Below are 22,881 nucleotides of genomic sequence, written 5' to 3'. Positions count from 1 at the left end.
ATCTCCAGGAGCCAATCGCAGACCCGTCACCTCCTGAGAACGGTCAGGAGTGGGGCAGGCACTGCCCTGGACTTCTGAGGGCCTGGCCGGGGAGTGATGAACTGTCATTAAAGGCAGTGTGTGAAGGGAACAGCCAACACCGAGATAACCGCAGCCTTCTGCACCGCCAACAGTGCAGCAAACCCTAGACACAAACCGGGAGCAAGCACCCAACATCAGCAACCAAAGGCAACACCCAGTTTAGCTCCAAAACAGTCGTGAAAGTCATTTATTGTCAGAATTACAGTGCTCTTTTGTACAATTTTTTTTTCACAAATGATGCCCTTTTACTTAATTGTATGCAATTTTTTTGAAAATAATTTTTCTTTAAGGACTGCAGCAATGTCAGATGAATCCACAGTTTGTAAAATCTGCACACAAAACAAGGTAAAACTGCAAAATAATGCATGGAAATAAATTCATTAAATCTTTTTCTTTAAAAAAAATCCCACAGAGGAAACGTGCATTTCCCCCATCTGCCCCGCGTGCCGTCAGTTCGAAAGGCGGCGCCCCGCTCTGTCCGCCTTGTTGGCGTTTGCAAGGCGCCTGGCATCTCGATGTGGTCTCAAAACCCCCCCTTTCTCGGCTAATCTTCAGAACGCGCCAGCGTTCGGTTCCAATGGGTAAGGGGGTGCCCCCCCCCCAACCCCCGGTCTCGGCGTCGCCAGGCATTCCACGGGTCGGCGGGTGGGAATGGAAGTGTGGACTGGCAGGGTGGTGGAAGGGAGGGGCGGGGTAAGGGAGGTGGGGGAAAAGAGGGAGTCGCCCTTCGTGTGTTCCTCACTCCTGGTCACTGACTGGCCGGATGGGGAGGTGGAGCTGGAGTGGATCCCGGAGACGTTTCAAGTCCAGCTCGGCCTGAAATGCAAAGTTATCCAGCGTTACAAGGGGCAGGAATCCCAAATCGCCTGGGGCAACTGCCCCACCCTCCCTCCCCCTCCTCCACACCACAATGTTGCCGCACAAATCAATTGTATTCTACAGTAGGAAAGAACTTGCTTTTCAGTGAATCGTTCTGGAGTTTAGGATGTCCCAAAGCTACAAATGAATTTCCTTCAGCACTCTTACCACAGTGTCCAAATTGTACGAGTGTTCGTCTGGCCACCAGTTCTGGGCGATCAGTAACGTCCAAGCCCTTTTCCGTCTCCACCTCATACTCCTTCCCTACCCATTGTGTCCCCCCCCCCCAAATCCCTCCTTCAGGCAACAATCTGAGATTGAGCCAGATTGCAGCATTCTCGGTGTGCTCCCTAACCCCCAGACCCGGTTCCCACCACATATCCGGCCGTCAGCAAACCCCTGGCCCATTCTTACCACCTCCATATCATCACCCAGTTCCCCGCCCCCCCCCCCCCCCTTCCCCCCCGCCCCTCGGCCCAGCTGCTGCTGAAACCCTCAATCCAGGATTTTCTCACCTCTCGATTTAATTTATTCCAATAAACACCTGGACGCCCATCTTACATTAACTTGAATTCACAGAAGAAACTCTGCTGAAGCTCACCAACCATCCCTGTGCTCGCTGAGCTACACTGCCTCCTGGTACTGCAATACATCCATTTTAAAATTCATCCCACTTTACAAATCATTGCATGACCAGGGAGGAACAGTGACACATTTCCAAAGTTAGGATGGCGTGTGGCTTGAAGGGGAACCTGCAGGTGGTGATGTTCCCAGGCATCTGTTGCCCTTGTCCTTCAAGTGCACGGGTTTGGAAGGTGTTGTCGAAGTAGCCTTGGTGAATTCCTGCTGTGCATCTTGTAGATGGTGCACACGGCTGCCGCTGTGCGACGGTGGTGGAGGGAGTGAATGTTTGTGGATGGGCGTGCCAATCAAACTGTCTGCTTTGTCCTGAATGGTGTTGAGCTTCTCGATTGTTGTTGGGAGCCGCACTCATCCAGGCAAGTGGCGTGTATTCCATCACACTCCTGTCTTGTGCCTTGTAGATGGTGGACAGGCTTTGGGGAGTCAGGGGGCGAGTCCTTCGCTGCAGGATTCCCAGCCTCTGACCTGCTCTTGCAGCTACAGTATCTATATGGCTAGTCCAGTTCAGAGTCTGATCAATGGTAAGCCCCCCAGGATGCTGATAGTGAGGGATTCAGCGATGGTAATGCCATTGAATATCAAGTAGAGATGGTTAGATTCTCTCTTGTTGGAGATGGTCATTGCTTGACACTTCTGTGGAATGAATGCAACTTGTCAGCCCAAGCCTGGATATTGTCCAGGTCTTGCTGCATTTGGACACGGACTGCTTCATTATCTGAGTCGTGAAAGGTGCTGAACATTGTGCAGTCATCCGCAAATATCCCCACTTCTGACCTTCTGATGGAGTGAAGGTCATTGATGAACCAACTGAAGATGGTTGGACCGAGGACAACTACCCTGAGGATGTCAAAGTGGTGTCCCGGGGACTGAGATGATTGACCGCCAACCACATCCTTTGTGCCGGGTAGGACTCCTACCAGCAGGGAGGGTTTCCCCCCTGCTTCTCATTTGACACCAGTCTGTTTGATGTCACACTCGACCAAATGCTGCCTGCAGTCACTCTCTCACCTCTGGAGTTCAGCTTTTCCATTTTGTCCAATCAATATTTTCCAATTAAGGGGCAATTTAGCGTGGCCAATCCACCTAGCCTGCACATCTTTGGGTTGTGGGGACGAAACCCACGCAAACACGGGGAGAATGTGCAAACTCCACACGGACAGTGACCCAGAGCCGGGATCGAACCTGGGACTTTGGCGCAGTGAGGCAGCAATGCTAACCATTGCGCCACCGTGCTGCCCCCCGGAGTTCAGCTCTTTTGTCCGTGTTCGAACCAAGGCTGCAATGAGGTCAGGATCAGAGTGACCCTGGCAAACTGAGCGCGCGAGCGGGTCATTGCTGTGTAAGTGCCGCTCGAAAGCGCTGTCGACGATACCTTCCATTACTGGTGATCGAGGGTAGACTGACGGGGCAGTAATTGCCTGGGTTGGATTGGTCCTAGCAGAGAGTAAGTTGTTTTCAGAGGACTATTCTGCTTCTCTCTCTCTACATGCAACACCCATTTCCTAATAGCGTCCTGTGCAGCTAACCCTTTAACCGCATCCCATGTAGGAGACAGAGCATAGAGAGCTCACACTCTGGGCAGCGAGGTGAGGATTCCCACCTCTGTATTTACAAATGCAGCAGTGCCCCATCCCGCACAATTTGGATGCCGAACACAGATGGCGTCCCACCCCGTCTACACTAGGTTTCTGTCACTCGGACGTCTCCTAACCACGCTCGTTTCGCAATCCCACAGGGAGCCAGTCCCAATCCGCGGAACAGAGGACCTAGCCTTGGTTACCCCAGCAACCCCGTCATTCCTCTCACCTGAACAATCGCATCCTTGAGCTGGTTGTATTTTTCAATATCAAATTTTGTCTTTTGAGCTGCTGTGTGAAAGAAATGTAGATACTGCCTGTCTTTGGCATCGGGATAAATGTACTCCTGTGGGAAGCAGAGCGGAGAGGGTATCAGGAGGATTCCATGACGAGGGGTAAGTTAATTACCGAAAATAAATGCCCAACTTTGGGAAAGGAGACATTAAAGACCTACATTTATACGGCCCCTTTCATGGTCAAAGAGCTTTACAACCAATGAAGCACTTGAGGTGTAGTCACTGTTTTAATGCAGGGAATGCAACAGCCAATATTTGAGCACAGCACGATCCCGCAAACAGCAATGCGATAACGAGCGGGCAGTCTGTTTTTAGTGACGCGGTTGGGGGATGAATATTACCCGGGAACAGCAGAGTGAACATTCTCACCTCTGGAGCTGCCAAGGAAACGGTCGGCATGCTGCTCCCCCCCCCCCCCCTTCTGATGGCACTGGGACTACGAGTGAGGAAAGGACGCGGGTCTGAGCAGTGGAGGCAAACCAAATCCTGAGGAAAAACGGTAACAAAGTCACCGGACTAGTAACCCAGCCTAATGCTCTGGGCGTCGAGGGTTCAAAGTCCACCCAGGCAGCCGGTGGGATTTAAATTCAGTGAATAACCTGGGATTAAAAAGCTAACCGTGAAACCGTTGCCGATAGTCTGGTTCACTAATGTCCTTGAGGGAAGGAAATCTGCCGCCCTTACCCGGTCTGGCCTACACGTGAATCCAGACCCACAGTGATGTGGCTGACTCTGAACTACCCCCTCTGGAATGGCCTAGCGATTAGGGGCAATTAGGTGTGGGCAATAGGGCTGGTCAGCGTTGCCACGCTCTATGAAAGAATGTATAAAAAAAAGAAAGGGGGAATAGCTCCCTCTTCACCCCCCCTCCCCTTTGCCACCTCAAACCTCTCCAAGTGCTGCCCGCAAAGTCTCCCATGGGGAGAGATCAGAGGGGACGGGAATTAGATTTGGGCGGGGGGGGGGGGGGAAGATCGGCATGAACCGGCTGGGGTGACCAGCCTGCGTCGGTGCTGTAAAAACCCGTGCTCGGTTTAAGGATCGGGAATTGTATTTTTCTTTTCCAACATAAACAAACGTCAGGCAACTTCCAAAACCAGGCTGGGAAGGAAAAGCAAAGCGCAAGGGCTTACCTGCCGCGTGACTACAAAATAGGCGTACATGGCCATTGCAGTGCCGTATGTGATGAAGTAGGTGACGGGCTCCATGATGTCCCAGGAATATTCCCACCAGGTGAGCCGAGCCAGGATTCCGAACTGCGTGGCCATGAATGCCATTCCTCCCCACAGTACCCAGCTCGACCTCTTCTCGGCTCTCCTGGCTAATTCCAACTTGACCTACGCCGTAGGGGGGGAGAAAAAAAAGAGGAAGAGAATCTTCAGCGATAAGAGCTCGAGTAACGCTTACTTTTTAAAATGCCGAAGCGGTGAATGTTCTCGTTAACGTGCAGGTACGGCAAGGGGTTAGGAAAAGAAAGGACGTGCTAGCTTTTGTGACGAGGCGATCGGAGCACAAGGGTAGAGAGGTCAACAGTTATACGGGGTATTGGCGCGGCCACAGCGGGATGAGCACTTTTGGTCTCTTTGGCTCAGGAAGGATGTACTTGGCCAAGAGGGAGTACAACAAAGGCTCACTAGAGGAGTAACATAATTGGCCTATGAGGGAAAAGTTTAGAAGACTTAAGAGACGATCTAATTAAAAAGTATACATTTCTTACAGGGGCCGGACAGGGTCGGTATGGGAGGATGTTCCCCCTCATGGGGGAGGCCGGAACATGAGGCTACCGATATAAAACCGTTTTGAGGGCCGAGATCAGGAGACATTTCTTCCCTCAAATCTTTGGAATTCACCTGTTGAGCATATTCACCTGGTGAAGGAGGTGCGCTCCGAAAGCTAGTGATTCCAAATAAACCTGTTGCACTTTAACCTGGTGTTGCTAATCGTCTTACTGCGCATATTCATGATGGGAGCCAATGTATTTTTGGATGCGACGGGTATTAAGGGATAGGAGGAGCTGGTTCTAAGGGCTGAGCGGCCCACTCCTATTTCTTACATGGGGTGAATTGGCCCTTCAGTAGAGTGCGCGCCTGTGGAATAACACGTCACCGGTGCGTACACCCTCAGCCAGTATGTTGGCCAGCTGAGAAAATACAATGTCCGTCAGCGAGGAGAACGTGCACCTACTTTCTCAAGTGGTTCAATCTCAGCGTTGAGCTCCTCCATTCGTCTTTGTAGCTCCTGCTCCTTCTGCAGTTGGTGCTCCTCAATGTGCAAGGCGGTGAAGAGCTTCTGCACAAGGATCTTGACGTCATTCATCGTCTCGGTGTCTTCATGGGTCAGGCTCTCTGTCAAATTGAAAAGTAAAAGAACGTTTACAGTCAAGAGGCGAACTTTCCCGAAACTCCCAGAGCAAGTTGGCCCGACAACAGTCACCCCCTCAGACACACTGCCCCACCCTCCACTCGCTGGGTTCAATTCAGAGACTGACCCAAGGTCACCACTGGAGGCTGGGGATGAATAAACCGCTGCCTGAGGGGGAGCTGGACAACATCGAACATTACAGCGCAGTACAGGCCCTTCGGCCCTCGATGTTGCGCCGACCTGTGAAACCACTCTAAAGCCCATCTACACTATTCCCTTATCGTCCATATGTCCATCCAATGACCATTTGAATGCCCTTAATGTTGGCGAGTCCACTACTGTTGCAGGCAGGGCATTCCACGCCCTTACTACTCTCTGAGTAAAGAACCTACCTCTGACATCTGTCCTATATCTATCTCCCCTCAATTTAAAGCTATGTCCCCCTCGTGCTAGACATCACCACCCGAGGAAAAAGGCTCTCATTGTCCACCCTATCCAATCATCATGTATGCCTCAATTAAGTCACCTCTTAACCTTCTTCTCTCTAACAAAAACAGCCTCAAGTCCCTCAGCTTTTCCTCATAAGATCTTCCCTCCATACCAGGCAACATTCTGGTAAATCTCCTCTGCACCCTTTCCAATGCTTCCACATCCTTCCTGTAATGCGGTGACCAGAATTGCACGCAATAGTCCAAATGCGGCCGCACCATAACCTTATAAACAGAGCAAGATTCATAATAAGGCCTCTTATCGCATCTAATGCTTCAAACGCAATCGTGTACAGCGAATGTCACTGAAGCACCGTGTCGATTACGTAGGCGGCCATTTGCTGCACGGCAAGCTCCCAGGAAAAAAAGGCGGCAACATGACAGTACGAATGGTGCTCGAACTCCTGGAACAATCACAAAAAGGTAATAGAAGCACTTGTCTTTTGCGTCTGTGTGGCTATGAAGGTTTGAGGGAGAACAGGCTGCAATGGAAGTGGGTGCTACAACGGCAGCGAGAGTATTCCGATAGCCACGTGCACTTTGTGCTGCCTACCACTAGGTGACAGCAGAGCAACATCGTAAAGGTCTTGGCCCCAGCACAATTGTCAAGTCTTGCACCAGATCTCAATTCTCACAAAGTTGCTTTGCAGAGGTAATAAGAATTTTAAAGTTGATTCGCAAATCCCACACAGGATGGTGGCGCCCTGATCAAGACCGTCAGACACCACAGCATTGGGTTCTTTTCCAATTCAGAGGCAATTTAGCGTGGCCAATCCACCTACCCTGCACATAGAATCACAGAATTTACAGTGCAGAAGGAGGCCATTCGGCCCATCGAGTCTGCACCGGCTCTTGGAAAGAGCACCCTACCCAAGGTCAACACCTCCACCCTATCCCCATAACACAGTAACCCCACCCAACACTATGGGAAATTTTGGGCACTAAGGAAATTTATCATGGCCAATCCACCTAACCCGCACATCTTTGGACTGTGGGGGGAAACCGGAGCATCCGGAGGAAACCCACGCAGACACGGGGAGAACGTGCAGACTCCGCACAGACAGTGACCCAAGCTGGGAATCGAACCTGGGACCCTGGAGCTGTGAAGCAACTGTGCTAACCACCATGCTACCGTGCTGCCCTTTGAGTTGTGGGGGTGAGACCCACACAGGCACGGGACAGCATTGAGTTTTGATCAAATTTAACCGACTGAAACATTAACTCCGTTTCTCTCTCCGCCTGCTGAGCCCTTTGAAGTTTTTGCTTCAGAATTCCAGCATCCGAGATATTTCGCTTTTTGGATTAGCACCACAGAATGGAGAAGGCCATTCGGCCCATTGCACCTGCCCTGGCAATCCAAATGAGCATCATGACTTAGTGCCTCCCCATGTCTTCTCCCCGTATGGCCGGAACATTCAAACCCGGGAGTGCGCACAGGTGAAAAAGTAGGGTGGTCAACTCTGATTGCAACATGCCTGGACATGGCCTGACACAACCTCCTACGGCCAATGTTTGCCGCCCCCCCCCCCCCTCTGTTGGTTGTCCCAACATGGCGTGCTTAAATGACACCAGGGCGCTCGCTGCCCACAGACAATCAGAAAGCCAACAGTGCTTTCATTAACCACATTGGATGATTTTTGCCACTCCGTATTCTACATCGAGGGCATCTTGAAACCCATCGTACAAGGTACGCCCAGCTTATGTCGCAACACAACGGACTTCCTACAGAGACTCAGCACCCATGGACCAGTTGAACCAGGAACATTCCTCGTCACAATGGACGTCTCGGCACTCTACACCAGCATCCCCCATGACGACGGCATTGCTGCAACAGCCTCAGTACTCAACACCGACAACTGCCAATCTCCAGATGCAATTCTGCAACTCATCCGCATCATTCTGGATCACAACATCTTCACCTTCGACAACAAGTTCTTCATCCAGACGCACGGAACAGCCATGGGGACCACAGTTGCACCCCAATACACCAACATCTTCATGCACAAGTTTGAACAAGACCTACTCACCGCACAGGACCTTCAACCGACGTTATACACCAGATATATCGATGACATTTTTTTCCTTTGGACCCACGGCGAAGAATCACTGAAACGACTACACGATGACATCAATAAGTTCCATCCAACCATCAGACTCACCATGGACTACTCTCCAAAATCAGTTGCATTCTTGGACACACTCGTCTCCATCAAGGACGGTCACCTCAGCACTTTGCTTTACCGCAAGCCCACGGATAACCTCACGATGCTCCACTTCTCCAGCTTCCACCCTAAACACATCACGTTAAAGAAGCCATCCCCTATGGACAAGTCTACACTGGATCTGCTCAGACGAGTAGGAGCGTAACAGACATCTGCAGACATTGAAAGATGCCCTCGTACGAACGGGATATGGCGCTCGACTCATCGAGCGACAGTTCCAACGCGCCACAGCAAAAAAACTCACCGACCTCCTCAGAAGACAAACACGGGACACAACTGACAGAATACCCTTCGTCGTCCAGTACTTACCCGGAGCGGAGAAACTATGACATCTTCTTCACAGCCTTCAACAAGTCTTGCCAAGGTCATCCCCACACCCTCACTACTTGTCTTCAAACAACCGCGCAACCTCAAACCATTGTTTGCAGCAAACCAGCCTTCAGAACAGTGACCACGACACCACACAGCCCTGCCATGGCAATCTCTGCAAGACGTGCCAGATCATTGTCATGGATACCACCATTACACGTGAGAACACCACCCACCAGGTACACGGTACATACTTGTGCGACTCCGCCAAAGTTGTCTACCTCATACGCTGCAGGAAAGGATGTCCCGAGACCATGCAGACGCTGCGACAACGAATGAACGGACATCGCGCAACAATCACCAGGCAGGAATGTTCCCTTCCAGTCGGGGAACACTTCAGCAGTCAAGGGCATTCAGCCTCTGATCTCCGGGTAAGCGTTCTCCAAGGCGGCCTTCAGGACGCGCGACAACGCAGAATCGCTGAGCAGAAACGTATAGCCAAGTTCCGCACACGAGTGCGGCCTCAACCGGGACCTGGGATTCATGTCGCATTACATTCATCCCCCACCATCTGGCCTGCAAAATCCTACCAACTGTCCTGGCTTGACACAATTCACACCTCTTTAACCTGGAGTTACCCCATCTCTGGATCTGTTCGAGAGGCGCCGGAATGTGGCGACTAGGGGCTTTTCACAGTAACTTCATTTGAAGCCTACTTGTGACAAAACGCGATTTTCATTTCATTTCATTTAATTTCACCCAGAGAGTGCGGAGACTGTGGGACATGGGGAGCTAGTGGCATCGCGGTAATGTCCCTGGACTGGGAATCCACAGCGCCAGGCAGATGCTCAGGGGACATGGGTTCAAATCCTACCATTTCACCGAATGAAATCTGGAATTGAAAGCTAGTCTCAGTAATAGTGACCATCACCGATTATTGCAAAACCCCCCACCTGTTTCGCTAACCTGGCCCCCCAGACCCACAGCAAGGTGGCCGACTCTTAACTAGCAAAAACCTCTCCATTCCAGGGCAATGTGGGTTCAGTTCAAGGGATGAGCAACATACTCCGGCCCTTCCAGCGACCCCACCCCACGTCCCACAAAAGAATAAAGAGACCAGAGGTTGGAGGTGAACGGCACAGATAGACGAGGCAAGTTTGATGGACTCAGGAAAGAAAGAGGAACAGAAGGAAATGCGGGGGGCGGGGGGGGGGGTGAAGAGCGGTGGGAGGAGGTTTGACTGGCCAAGCCTGTGCTGCACATTCCATGTAAACACCACCACCAAAACACCAATTATACGGACTGGCTGCAATACGCGTCTGTTTAATTTAGCTGCGTATCTGTCTAAGTCTAAGAAGCAGTCATCATAACTAAAATTAATTGGCTGCGAGGCAGTTGACATTACTTTGAGAGACACGATAACGAGCTAGTTAAAGGCAAGTTTAAAAAAAAAAATCCAATCATTCCTGAAATAATCACTCCTGCTTTTCAGCAAGGCCTAACCTGATCGTTCTGCCCTCATGAATAAAGAAGCACAATGGTGTAATGTAACGAGCTTCCGTCATCGTTAATTAGGCTAATTTCCCATCAGGAAGAAGGTGCTGAGAGATTCCCAATTTATAAGCAGGTTGGGGTCGCCGACTCGATTAGCTACATTTTCAATTGCCGGACCATGGATTTCCCTTTTAATGTTCTGATGATTTTTCTCCAGGGTTGTTACTGCCTTCATATAGCACCCTTAATTTAGTGTCTTAAAGTTCTTCATAGTAACGTTATTGGGAAAAAGTGACACCGTGCTGAATCTGAGATATTAGGGCAGGTGGCCAAAAGCTTAGAGTCATAGATGTTTGCAACATGGAAACAGGCCCTTCGGCCCAGCTTGTCCATGTCGCCCAGTTTCTATCACTAAGCTAGTCCCACTTGCCCGCATTTGGCCCAGATCCCTCTATACCCACCCTGCCCATGTAACTGCTTTTTAATGGACAGAATTGTACCCGCCTCTACCACTGCCTCTGGCAACTCGTTCCAGATGCTCACCACCCTCTGCGTGAAACAATTTCCCCTCTTTTGTATCTCTCCCCCCTCACCTTAAACCTATGCCCCCTAGTTCTACACTCCTCTACCTTTGGGAAAAGATGTTGACTATCTTGATCGAAGAAGTGGTCTTTAGGAAGGTTGAAAGAGGCAGAGAGTTTGGGGGGGGGGGCGAAATCCAGAGTTCCAGACTGCTGAAGGCACGTCGACCAACGTTGGAGCGATCATCAACCAGGGAATGCGCAAGAGGCCAGAATTGGGGGAGTGCAGTGCACACGTCAGAGGTCTGGAGAGCTGGAGGAGACGACAGAGGTAGGGGTAGGCGAGGTCATGGAGGGATTTGAAAACAAGGGTGAGAATTTCAAAACTGGGCTTCTGCTTGACCAGGAACCAATATAGGTCAGAGGATAAAGGGGTGAACGAGACTCGGTGCGCGTTAGGATAAGAACAACACAGCAACGGGAGATGCCGCAGAAACTACAGTTGATGGATGTTGGGTTATATATAGGTTAGTTTCAGTAGTCGGACACACTCGGTTAGCTTACCTTTCTTTGGTGGCTGCACGTGGTGCGTTACGTCATTTATCACCAAGTTAAAGTCATCTAGAAGCAGAATGTCGATTCCCGTCGATGCGGCTATTCGAATTCCATCTGTGGGGGTGTGGGGTAACAGATATAGAGCAATCAGACCAAACATGTATCAGTGGCAGCACAATTACCAACACAAGTAACCCTTCATCCAACATAATCCCATCCATCTTGTGATGAGTGAAGGAATTTCAGATATATTGTATTATGTATAGTTGGTGCAGTAAGGGTTAAACACCTGGTTCAGTGCGCGACCGCTGCAGTCACGTTTTTTAAAAACCCTGGTTTGAAAGGCACCAGACACCATTTGGAGATGGCGGAGTAATTAAAGCATCGTAAAAGTAAGATCATAATTCATTCCAGCCAGGGATGTAGTTTGCTGAATTTGTGCTAATGGAATTTTGTTTATGTAAAGAAGGTTCCCTGAGGAGCAGATGATTAGAGACACTGTGTTCAGCTTAGTAAGATGATGTAGTTAATGGGAGGAGCCAGGGGCTGACGCAGTTTCTGGAGTTTCAGGTCAGTTTTTGGATCGGTCTGTGAACAGATTAACTTCTTTTCCCAAAGCAGTTTAGTTAAAAAGATTTTGCTTGTGAACAGACAGCAGTTACTGAAATGGCTGGCAGGTTAAACAGTAGTTTGACACAGGCAAGAATCTGCAGCTGGTTCCTGAAGGATCTCTCTTTCTCAAAGTGACATCTCTTTACAGCAAGTATTCCTGAGTCTGCCAACTGTATTTAAAAGAGGATTGTGACTAGAGAGGGGTTTTGCTCGAGTGGACATAAAGGATAGCAGTAAGGAGTTAGTGTTTCATCAGCATTGTTAAGAAATGGTTATCAGGTTATTGTAAGCTATTGTCTTTATACTGTATTATTAATAAAGTTTGTTTTAATGTACCATATCCCCATTTGTGCATGGAGTCATTCCTGAAACAAAATATCCTCTCCTCACAGTCGCACAAATAAAACAAAATATTGGGGTTTCCGTCCGGTATCCGGGATCATAATAATTTACAATACCAATCTCATCACTTGTTCATTAGCCATTCGCCCTGCACCACCAGTCTTCACAGGGGTAAGAGTTAATCCCGTTCAACAAATTGGAATTTACGAAGAATGAAAGGTGATCTCATTGAATCATACAAGATTTGGACGGGAATCGAAAGGGCAGACAGAATATTTTCGTTAGTAGGGAGATCTCAGACACGGGGGACACAACTTCAGGGGACGGGGGTCGGTCATTTAGGACCGCGATGGGGAAAAACCTCTGGACTCAAGGGAGTTGCGAATCTTCGGAATTCTCCACCCCAGAGAATCTGTGGATGCTCCACGGTATTCAGTTCAAGGCCGAGGTAGACAAATCTTTGGTCCTGCAGGCAATCAAGGGGATGTGGGGAGCGGGAGGTCAAGGGAAGTCGAGGGAGAACATCAGGTATGACTGCATTGAATGGCGGAGGAGGATGGAGGGACTTTAGTCTACACCTGCCCCTAATCCCATGTGTTACATTCAATGGCCAAGATTTATACAACGGCGGCACGGTGGTACAGTGGTTAGCACTTCTTTCTTTAAAGACAAGTAACCTACTTTTTGTTTTAAGAATGCCCAATTCATTTTTTCCAATTAAGGGGCAATTTAGCGTGGCCAATCCACCTAGCCTGCACATCTTTGGGTTGTGGGGGCGAAACCCACGCAAACACGGGGAGAATGTGCAAACTCCACACGGACAGTGACCCAGAGCCGGGATCGCACCTGGGACCTCGGCGCCGTGAGACAGCAGTGCTAACCACTGCGCCACCGTGCTGCCCTAGTGGTTACCACTTCTGCCTCACAGCGCCAGGGACCCGGGTTCAATTCCGGCCTTGGTTGACTCTCTGTGTGGAGTTTTCACTTCCCCCCCCCCCATGTCTCCGTGGGTTTCCTCCGGGTGCTCCGGTTTCCTCCCACAGTCAAAAGATGTGCAGGTTAGGTGGATTGGCCGTGCTAAATTGCCCTTAGTGCCCAAAAGGTTTGGTGGGGTTACTGGGTTACGGAGATAGGGTGGATGAGTGGACTTAGTAGGCTGCTCTTTCCAAGGGCTGGTGTAGACTCGATGGGCCGAATGACCTCCTTCTGCACTGGAAACTCTATAACGTCTGTAACTCTGGAATTGGGTTCGAACAGGAACCCTGGAGAAAAGAACAAGGAAACCAGGAACTCAAAATAATACATTTATCAGACGAGCTATAAATCTCTTCAGAAGTACATTTTTGGCGGTATCTTAGTGACAGCATTTAGCGTATGTAACGTGGAACGTCAACCTATTGGCTCATTGTTCATGGAACCTGGCAGAAGAGGAGATCGTGTTGTTCATTCCTGCAAATGGTCTTAATTTTAGTTGTAGCCTCATTTCAATCTTTATTTTAATTTTAGGAATAATTTGTTTTGTTTCTTTTTTCAATAAATTTAGAGTATCCAATTTTTCCCCCCCCAATTAAGGGGCAATATAGCGTGGCCAATGACTGCACATCTTTTTGGGTTGTGGGGGTGAGACCCAAGCAGACACGGGGAGAATGTGCAAACCCCACACTGCCAGTGATCCGGGGCCGGGATCGAACCCAGGTCCTCGGCACCGTGAGGCAGCAGTGCTAACTACTGTGCCACCGTGCCGGGAATCAATTTCTGTCACAAACTGAAATCCGGTTTCCAGTTGGGTTTTTCATCTTGCCGAATCGTTAGTCAGTTTCGCTATTCCTCCTTTTTCCTCCATAATTAATTTCATGTGTTCAGGAAATTCCATCCCTACAATGATGGAAACAAAGACTGTGCAGTGTCAGTTTCAACTTCCGACACCCCTGCTAATGAACTGCAAATTACTCACCAAGTGTTGCGATAGCTAACCTTCTACTTTTCATTTGAAACCCGACTCTAATTCATCGCAAAATTCAGGTCCCACCTTGGGTAAGTGGATTTTCCACTTGGAGCCTGCGAGTGAAGCTTTGAGTTCCAACTTCAGTTCAGCAATGCTCCAATGCCATGTTACCCCGTGGCCGTTTTAGTCCCTGCGTTAAATAAATGTGCAGGCCCGGCAGTGCACGTCCGGACGCCGTACCTAGGGTGTAGATAGCGACTCTATCGATGCCTTTATCCTCTGCCTGCAACTGCTTCAAGAAGATGCCCACGGAGTCGGAGATGGGCCGGAGGGTGAACTGGCAGCGCTCTCGCCGCGACGGTAGGTTCAAGGAGAGCACCGGTAAACCGTTCTGATAAGCAACGGTTACATCTGCGTCAAAAGAAATAGAGAGGGTGAACACAAAGTGAGGATTCATTCAGACAGGGCTTGATTGTACTGAGACACCCATTCATTCCGACCTTATTGCCCCCCCCCCCCCCCCCCCCCCTCACCACTTGCCGGCCGTGCCTTCAGTTGCCTGGGTCCTAAGCTCTCCAGTTCCCTACCTAAACACCTCTACCTTTAAAATTCTCCTAAAAACCTACCTCCCGGGCCAAGCATTTGACCTAATAACGCTCCTGTCAGTAGTTTAAAGGGATTTATTTGTTTCTACTGGTAAACATTACGAATAAGGTATAGTTTTTAAGTGCATTTAGTTTAATGTTTCTGTGCCTGTAGTTAGATCCATGCTGGACAAAGGTGCTTGTATGTATGAGGGTTGGTTAAGTTCTAACTGTGTTTTCTATTGTGTTTAGAGAGGGCTGCGGTGTGAAGAATAAATAGACCAGCAGTGGTATGCCGGCATTGCTGAGCAACTAGGGCCTTGTAAGGCAGAGAAGCTTTTCAGTTTTAGGTTAGCTAATTTTATTGCAGTTGGACATAGGTAGTGAGAGACAAGGCAGCTCTCTCAGCTCTGCTAGCAAAAGGAATATATATTCAAGGCTTGCATTTTTGGGGGGGCTTTCCTGAGCTTGGGGATCCAGTAGTTCCATGCTGCATTCTCCACGGCAACACGTCAGCCAGTCAACTTGCCAACCAATCATCGCCCTTTGCTCCTGTGGTATAAATCGTTTTGAAATGTAGCATTCTAGTATTTGTCCTGATGAGAAGAAGATGACAAATGTCAGCAATATAGGAATTTGGCAGTACCACCAGACTGTCCATCAATCCTGTTCAGTGCATCTGACCTTCTATACAACACTGCAGGCGAATGAGACACGGGAGGAGAGTGCGGCAGACTGTTTGATCTCTCTGGCATTCAGGAACAAGCAGATTGGCAGTAATCCGAAGATTGGCTTTATGGGCTGGGGTAGTGGGCTGATGGTTCTTTGCGGGTGGTTCAGCTGGAACGAACCCAGTGGCATCCCACCACCCGTGTCACTCTCAGGAGGGAGAAGTGGCCCAGACACACGCACGCACATACCACAGCATGTCGCCTGGCGGCCAATTGAAAGTTCCTGCAGACACCGGGAGCCGAACCCAACCAAACGTTCCTCTTCCATTCCGGTTCAGCAGTTGAGATTGAGATTTTGGGAAAGCCGAATCCCAATGGGCCAATTAGCAGCCAGCTTCCAGTCGGGCCCTCTGAAGAAATCTTCTCCCCCCCCAAGGATCCTGAGGCAAACTAAAATGCAGCTTACCCAGGCTGGCTGGATAGGTGGGTGGGTACAGGCACGTTAATAAAACTTTCAGCTTCAACTAAGTGTTAAATCTCTGTTTGCACTGAGTGCTGAATTTGGTGCTTTTTGAGTGCGATAGTGAGAGTTTGGTGACCGAGGGAGTATAAGGCTTCATTTTTATCTAAAGTTTAGTCTTTCTTTTATTTAGTTAATTAACTTAAAAGTTGCTGTTTGGTTTAGAAGAAGGTGAATTTTCAATCAGCTTTAAACAGGCTTCTACTTCTAGGCACTTGCAGCTGGAGCTTGTTAATTAGTTAATTGGATTAGGCCAGTTTTCAGAGGCTAGATTCACAGTATAAAAGTGATCCCCTACAGTGCAGACTTTGTTTGCACTGAGTGCTGAATTTGGTGCTTTTTGAGTGCGATAGTGAGAGTTTGGTGACCGAGGGAGTTAGGTGAGGAGGGAGTAAGGTGCTCCTTTCATTTTGTTTCCAACATTTCCGCAAAGAGTGCGAAGAGAGCCAGGAGTTTACAGGAAGTGTAGCTGACTGGGAGCAGAGTCGGAGGGCGGAGATCTAGTTAGTCCACACAGCAGCTATATTCTGTAAGGTAAGAGGGGATGGAGGCTAGGCCAGTTACATGCTCCTCCTGTAGGATGTGGGTGGTGAGGGATACCACCGGTGTCCCCACTGACTATACCTGCGGGAAGTGCACCCAACTTCAGCTCCTCAAAGACCGTGTTAGGGAACTGGAGCTGAAGCTGGATGAACTTCGGATCATCCGGGAGGCAGAGGGGGTGATTGAGAAGAGTTACAGGGAGGTAACCACACCCAAGGTACTGGACAAGAATAGGTGGGTTACAGTCAGGGGGAAAAAAACAAACAGGCAGACAGTGCAGGGATCCCTCGTGGCCGTTCCCCTTCAAAACAAGTATACCGTTTTGGATGCTGTTGGGGGGGATGACCTACCGGGGGAAGGCCCTAGCGGTCAGGTCTCTGGCACGGAGTCTGGCTCTGAGGCTCAGAAGGGAAGGGGGGAGAATAGAAAAGCAATAGTTGTAGGAGATTCAATGGTTAGGGGAATAGATAGGAGATTCTGTGGTCGCGAGCGAGACTCCCGGAAGGTATGTTGCCTCCCGGGTGCCAGGGCCAGGGATGTCTCGGATCGTGTCTTCAGGATCCTTAAGGGGGAGGGTGAGCAGCCAGAAGTCGTGGTGCACATTGGTACCAACGACATAGGTAGGAAAAGTGGTGTGGAGGTAATAAACAAGTTTAGGGAGTTAGGCTGGAAGTTGAAAGCCAGGACAGACAGAGTTGTCATCTCTGGTTTGTTGCCGGTGCCACGTGATAGCGAGGCTAGGAATAGGGAGAGAGTGCAGTTGAACACGTGGCTGCAGGAATGGTGTAGGAGGGAGGGCTTCAGGTATTTGGATAATTGGAGCGCATTCTGGGGAAGGTGGGACCTGTACAAGCAGGACGGGTTGCATCTGAACCAGAAGGGCACCAATATCCTGGGAGGGAGGTTTGCTAGTACTCTTCGGGAGGGTTTAAACTAATTTGGCAGGGGAATGGGAACCGGATTTGTAGTCCAGCAACTAAGGTAGCCGATATTCAGGACGCCAAAGCGTGTAATGAGGCAGTGGGGAAGGGAACACTGACAAAGGAGAGTATTTGCAGGCACGGAGATGGGTTGAAGTGTGTATACTTCAACGCAAGAAGCATCAGGAATAAGGTGGGTGAACGTAAGGCATGGATCGGTACTTGGGACTACGATGTGGTGGCCATCACGGAAACTTGGATAGAAGAGGGGCAGAAATGGTTGTTGGAGGTCCCTGGTTACAGATGTTTCAATAAGATTAGGGAGGGTGGTAAAAGAGGTGGGGGGGTGGCATTATTAATTAGAGATAGTATAACAGCTGCAGAAAGGAAGTTCGAGGAGTATCACCCTATTGAGGTAGTATGGGTTGAAGTCAGAAATAGGAAAGGCGCAGTCACCTTGTTAGGAGTTTTCTATAGGCCCCCCAATAGTAGCAGAGATGTGGAGGAACAGATTGGGAAACAGATTTTGGAAAGGTGCAGAAGTCACAGGGTAGTAGTCATGGGTGACTTTAACTTCCCAAATATTGAGTGGAAACTCTTTAGATCAAATAGTTTGGATGGGGTGGTGTTTGTGCAGTGTGTCCAGGAAGCTTTTCTAACACAGTATGTAGATTGTCCGACCAGAGGAGGGGCAATATTGGATTTAGTACTTGGTAATGAACCAGGGCAAGTGATAGATTTGTTAGTGGGGGAGCATTTTGGAGATAGTGACCACAATTCTGTGACTTTCACTTTAGTAATGGAAAGGGATAGGTACGTGCAACAGGGCAAGGTTTACAATTGGGGGAAGGGTAAATACGATGTTGTCAGACAAGAATTGAAGTGCATAAGTTGGGAACATAGGCTGGCAGGGAAGGACACAAGTGAAATGTGGAACTTGTTCAAGGAACAGGTGCTACGTGTCCTTGATATGTATGTCCCTGTCAGGCAGGGAAGAGATGGTCGAGTGAGGGAACCATGGTTGACAAGAGAGGTTGAATGTCTTGTTAAGAGGAAAAAGGTGACTTATGTAAGGCTGAGGAAACAAGGTTCAGACAGGGCATTGGAGGGATACAAGATAGCCAGGAGGGAACTGAAGAAAGGGATTAGGAGAGCTAAGAGAGGGCATGAACAATCTTTGGCGGGTAGGATCAAGGAAAACCCCAAGGCCTTTTACACATATGTGAGAAATATGAGAATGACTAGAGCGAGGGTAGGTCCAATCAAGGACAGTAGCGGGAGATTGTGTATTGAGTCTGAAGAGATAGGAGAGGTCTTGAATGAGTACTTTTCTTCTGTATTTACAAATGAGAGGGGCGATATTGTTGGAGAGGACAGTGTGAAACAGATTGGTAAGCTCGAGGAAATACTTGTTAGGAAGGAAGATGTGTTGGGCATTTTGAAAAACTTGAGGATAGACAAGTCCCCCGGGCCTGACGGGATATATCCAAGGATTCTATGGGAAGCAAGAGATGAAATTGCAGAGCCGTTGGCAATTATCTTTTCATCCTCACTGTCAACAGGGGTGGTACCAGGGGATTGGAGAGTGGCGAATGTCGTGCCCCTGTTCAAAAAAGGAACTAGGGATAACCCTGGGAATTACAGGCCAGTTAGTCTTACTTCGGTGGTAGGCAAAGTAATGGAAAGGGTACTGAAGGATAGGATTTCTGAGCATCTGGAAAGACACTGCTTGATTAGGGATAGTCAGCACGGATTTGTGAGGGGTAGGTCTTGCCTAACAAATCTTATTGAATTCTTTGAGGAGGTGACCAAGCATGTGGATGAAGGTAAAGCAGTGGATGTAGTGTACATGGATTTTAGTAAGGCATTTGATAAAGTTCCCCATGGTAGGCTTCTGCACAAAGTAAGGAGGCATGGGATAGTGGGAAATTTGGCCAGTTGGATAACGAACTGGCTAACCGATAGAAGTCAGAGAGTGGTGGTGGATGGCAAATATTCAGCCTGGATCCCCGTTACCAGTGGCGTACCGCAGGGATCAGTTCTGGGTCCTCTGCTGTTTGTGATTTTCATTAATGACTTGGATGAGGGAGTTGAAGGGTGGGTCAGTAAATTTGCAGACGATACAAAGATTGGTGGAGTTGTGGATAGTAAGGAGGGCTGTTGTCGGCTGCAAAGAGACATCGATAGGATGCAGAGCTGGGCTGAGAAGTGGCAGATGGAGTTTAACCCTGAAAAGTGTGAGGTTGTCCATTTTGGAAGGACAAATATGAATGCGGAATACAGGGTTAACGGTAGAGTTCTTGGCAATGTGGAGGAGCAGAGAGATCTTGGGGTCTCTGTTCATACATCTTTGAAAGTTGCCACTCAAGTGGATCGAGCTGTGAAGAAGGCCTATGGTGTGCTCGCGTTCATTAACAGAGGGATTGAATTTAAGAGCCGTGAGGTGATGATGCAGCTGTACAAAACTTTGGTAAGGCCACATTTGGAGTACTGTGTACAGTTCTGGTCGCCTCATTTTAGGAAGGATGTGGAAGCTCTGGAAAAGGTGCAAAGAAGATTTACCAGGATGTTGCCTGGAATGGAGAGTAGGTCTTACGAGGAAAGGTTGAGGGTGCTAGGCCTTTTCTCATTAGAGCGGAGAAGGATGAGGGGCGACTTGATAGAGGTTTATAAGATGATCAGGGGAATAGATAGAGTAGACAGTCAGAGACTTTTTCCCCGGGTGGAACACACCATTACAAGGGGACATAAATTTAAAGTGAAAGGTGGAAGATATCGGAGGGATATCAGAGGTAGGTTCTTTACCCAGAGAGTAGTGGGGGCATGGAATGCACTGCCTGTGGAAGTAGTTGAGTCGGAAACATTAGGGACCTTCAAGCAGCTATTGGATAGGTACATGGATTACGGTAAAATGATATAGTGTAGATTTATTTGTTCTTAAGGGCAGCACGGTAGCATTGTGCATAGCACAATTGCTTCACAGCTCCATGGTCCCAGGTTCGATTCCGGATTGGGTCATTGTCTGTGCGGAGTCTGCACGTCCTCCCCGTGTCTGCGTGGGTTTCCTCCGGGTGCTCCGGTTTCCTCCCACAGTCCAAAGATGTGCGGGTTAGGTGAATTGGCCAATGATAAATTGCCCTTAATGTCCAAATTGCCCTTGGTGTTGGGTGGAGGTGTTGAGTTTGGGTAGGGTGCTCTTTCCAAGAGCCGGTGCAGACTCAAAGGGCCGAATGGCCTCCTTCTGCACTGTAAATTCAATGATAATCTATGATTAATCTAGGACAAAGGTTCGGCACAACATCGTGGGCCGAAGGGCCTGTTCTGTGCTGTATTTTCTATGTTCTATGTTCCTCTGGGGCAAGTCGAAGATGATGAACAGGGTGCCTGGTGTCCTGAGCTATCACCCTAGCCAATTAATACAATCTGGAATTGTAAAGCTCATTTCAGCAATGGTGGCCGTGGAAATATCATCGATTATCGTAAAAACCCGACTGGTTCAGTAATGCCCTCTAGGGAAGGAGGTCTGGCCCACATGTGACTCCAGACCCACATGGCAATGCGGTCAACTCTGAACTGCCCCTCTGAATTGGCCCTGCAGCCCACTGGTATTGCCCTTGAACAAGTGCTGGTCTCGTCACCAACGTTCACGTCCCATCGTTTAAAAATGACAGCAGGCAGGCATGGAGCACCGAACCCTGGAGGTTTGTGCTGTGCGCAGATGGCAGCTCGCCAGCTCAGGCCAATCATGCGCCGTGAAAGATGTTCCACCTGCTCCAATCCAACTCCAGAGGATAGGCGCCCAGCTGAGCCCCACGCTGGAGTCGGAGTACAGGGCTGCAGTCTGACAGTCTCCCTGTTACAGGCCCTCAGCCAAGACTCATTCCTCCCGACAGGGGCTTGGCGATCCTCCATGCGGTGTCTCATTCTAAGTGCTGGACCTGGTGAGAAACTGACAGCATCTGATGCATTTTAACATAATTTAAATACTTGTAACTTGTGCTCTTCTCCCAGCTTGAGGCAGTCGCCAAAAAGGCAGTCGGCACACGGATGTGCTTCCAGCTGGTGCCATTGCAGAACAGTGTGGAGTGAATCAGAATTACTGGGGCAGTTTGCACATTCTCCCCATGTCTGCGTGGCTTTCACCCCCACAAAAAAAAACCCCAAATATGTGCAGGATAGGTGGATTGGCCACGCTAAATTGCCCCTTAATTGGAAAAATATATAATTGGATAGTCTAAATTTATTTTGAAAAAACTATTGGGGCAAAGTTGGACAGGAGAATGAGAATGAAACAGATTCCCATTTATGCCACTGAATCACTGCTCATATCTATCACAGCTGGATGTACCTTTAAGAAATGGCTATTTATGATGGAAATGAACTGCGGGACGGTCACTGAAACTGGAATAACTGCATCCCTCAACTGCGGAGGTCGCACATTGAAACATCAATTGGTTTTAAATTGGGTGAACCCCTGGCGTTGGCCTGACCCTGCAAGGTCCCAGTTAGGATTACGTCGGGGGAGCTGTTACTATACACTGGGGCAAAGGAAATGCTCCCAGAGTTCCATCTAGTTGCTCGGTGGCACCACTATGGCTGAGGCCACCTTCCTCGCCCGTCTTCGGAGCAACGCCCCATCTCTGCTCAGCTATTTCAATCGCGCGGCCCGTCAGTGACTCGGGAACACAAATCCCTCTGCACCCCCATTTCCTCAATTGCCGCTGCCTTAATCGCTGGGTGTCATTTAAAACAAGGTGTCTCGTGGCAGGGTCAAAAAGTTTAACCCTGTGTGGCTCTCACCCCCACAACCCAAAGATATGGAGGGTAGGTGGATCGGCCTCGCTAAATTGCCCCTTAATTCGGAATTCTTCTTTTTTTTTTTAAAAAGCTGGTCTGTTTTCCCTCCATAACGACAAGTGCGAGCTCTGAAGAGGTTGACATGACCCTCTGCATAGAAATAGGATTTGGCAGGGCGGCATGAGGCGCAGTGGTTAGCACTGGGTCTGGGCCACTGAGGACCTGGGTTTGAATCCCGGCCCTGGGTCACTGCCCATGTGGAATTTGCACATTCTCCCTGTGTCTGCGTGGGTTTCACCCCCACAACCCAAAAGATGTGGATTGGCCACGCTAAATTGCCCCTTCAATGGAAAAAGAAAAATAATTGGCCACTCCTCTAAATTTGAAAAAAAAAGAAATAGGATTTGGCCGTTAAACCCCTCAAGCCTCTTCCACGTCATTCGATGGAGTCACGGCTGGCCCATGGCCTAATTCCATTTACTCGTCATTGCCCCATACCCCTGAATAATTTTGGTTCACAAAAATCTGTCAAGATTGGGTTTA

The 22,881-nt window shown here is 49.2% G+C and overlaps 1 protein-coding gene across 1 annotated transcript in view; it reads right to left on the bottom strand.

Moving 5' to 3' along the window:
* Window positions 1-239: 239 nt before the first annotated feature.
* Window positions 240-22,881, bottom strand: part of mcu (mitochondrial calcium uniporter) — a 140,123-nt gene continuing 117,481 nt past the window's right edge. The window contains exons 3-8 of the mRNA XM_072491470.1: window positions 14,544-14,714; window positions 11,414-11,518; window positions 5,639-5,799; window positions 4,588-4,791; window positions 3,388-3,504; window positions 240-897 (exon numbers count right to left, since the gene is read on the bottom strand). Of these exons, the coding sequence (XP_072347571.1) occupies window positions 820-897; window positions 3,388-3,504; window positions 4,588-4,791; window positions 5,639-5,799; window positions 11,414-11,518; window positions 14,544-14,714 (836 nt within the window). The 3' untranslated portion in view covers window positions 240-819. The remainder of the gene's footprint in view (window positions 898-3,387; window positions 3,505-4,587; window positions 4,792-5,638; window positions 5,800-11,413; window positions 11,519-14,543; window positions 14,715-22,881) is intronic.

The sequence above is a fragment of the Scyliorhinus torazame genome, chromosome 28, assembly GCF_047496885.1.
Source record: "Scyliorhinus torazame isolate Kashiwa2021f chromosome 28, sScyTor2.1, whole genome shotgun sequence".
Taxonomy (NCBI): domain Eukaryota; kingdom Metazoa; phylum Chordata; class Chondrichthyes; order Carcharhiniformes; family Scyliorhinidae; genus Scyliorhinus; species Scyliorhinus torazame.
The sequence above is the reverse complement of the archived record's forward strand: the minus strand, read 5'-3'. Positions and strand labels throughout refer to the sequence as shown.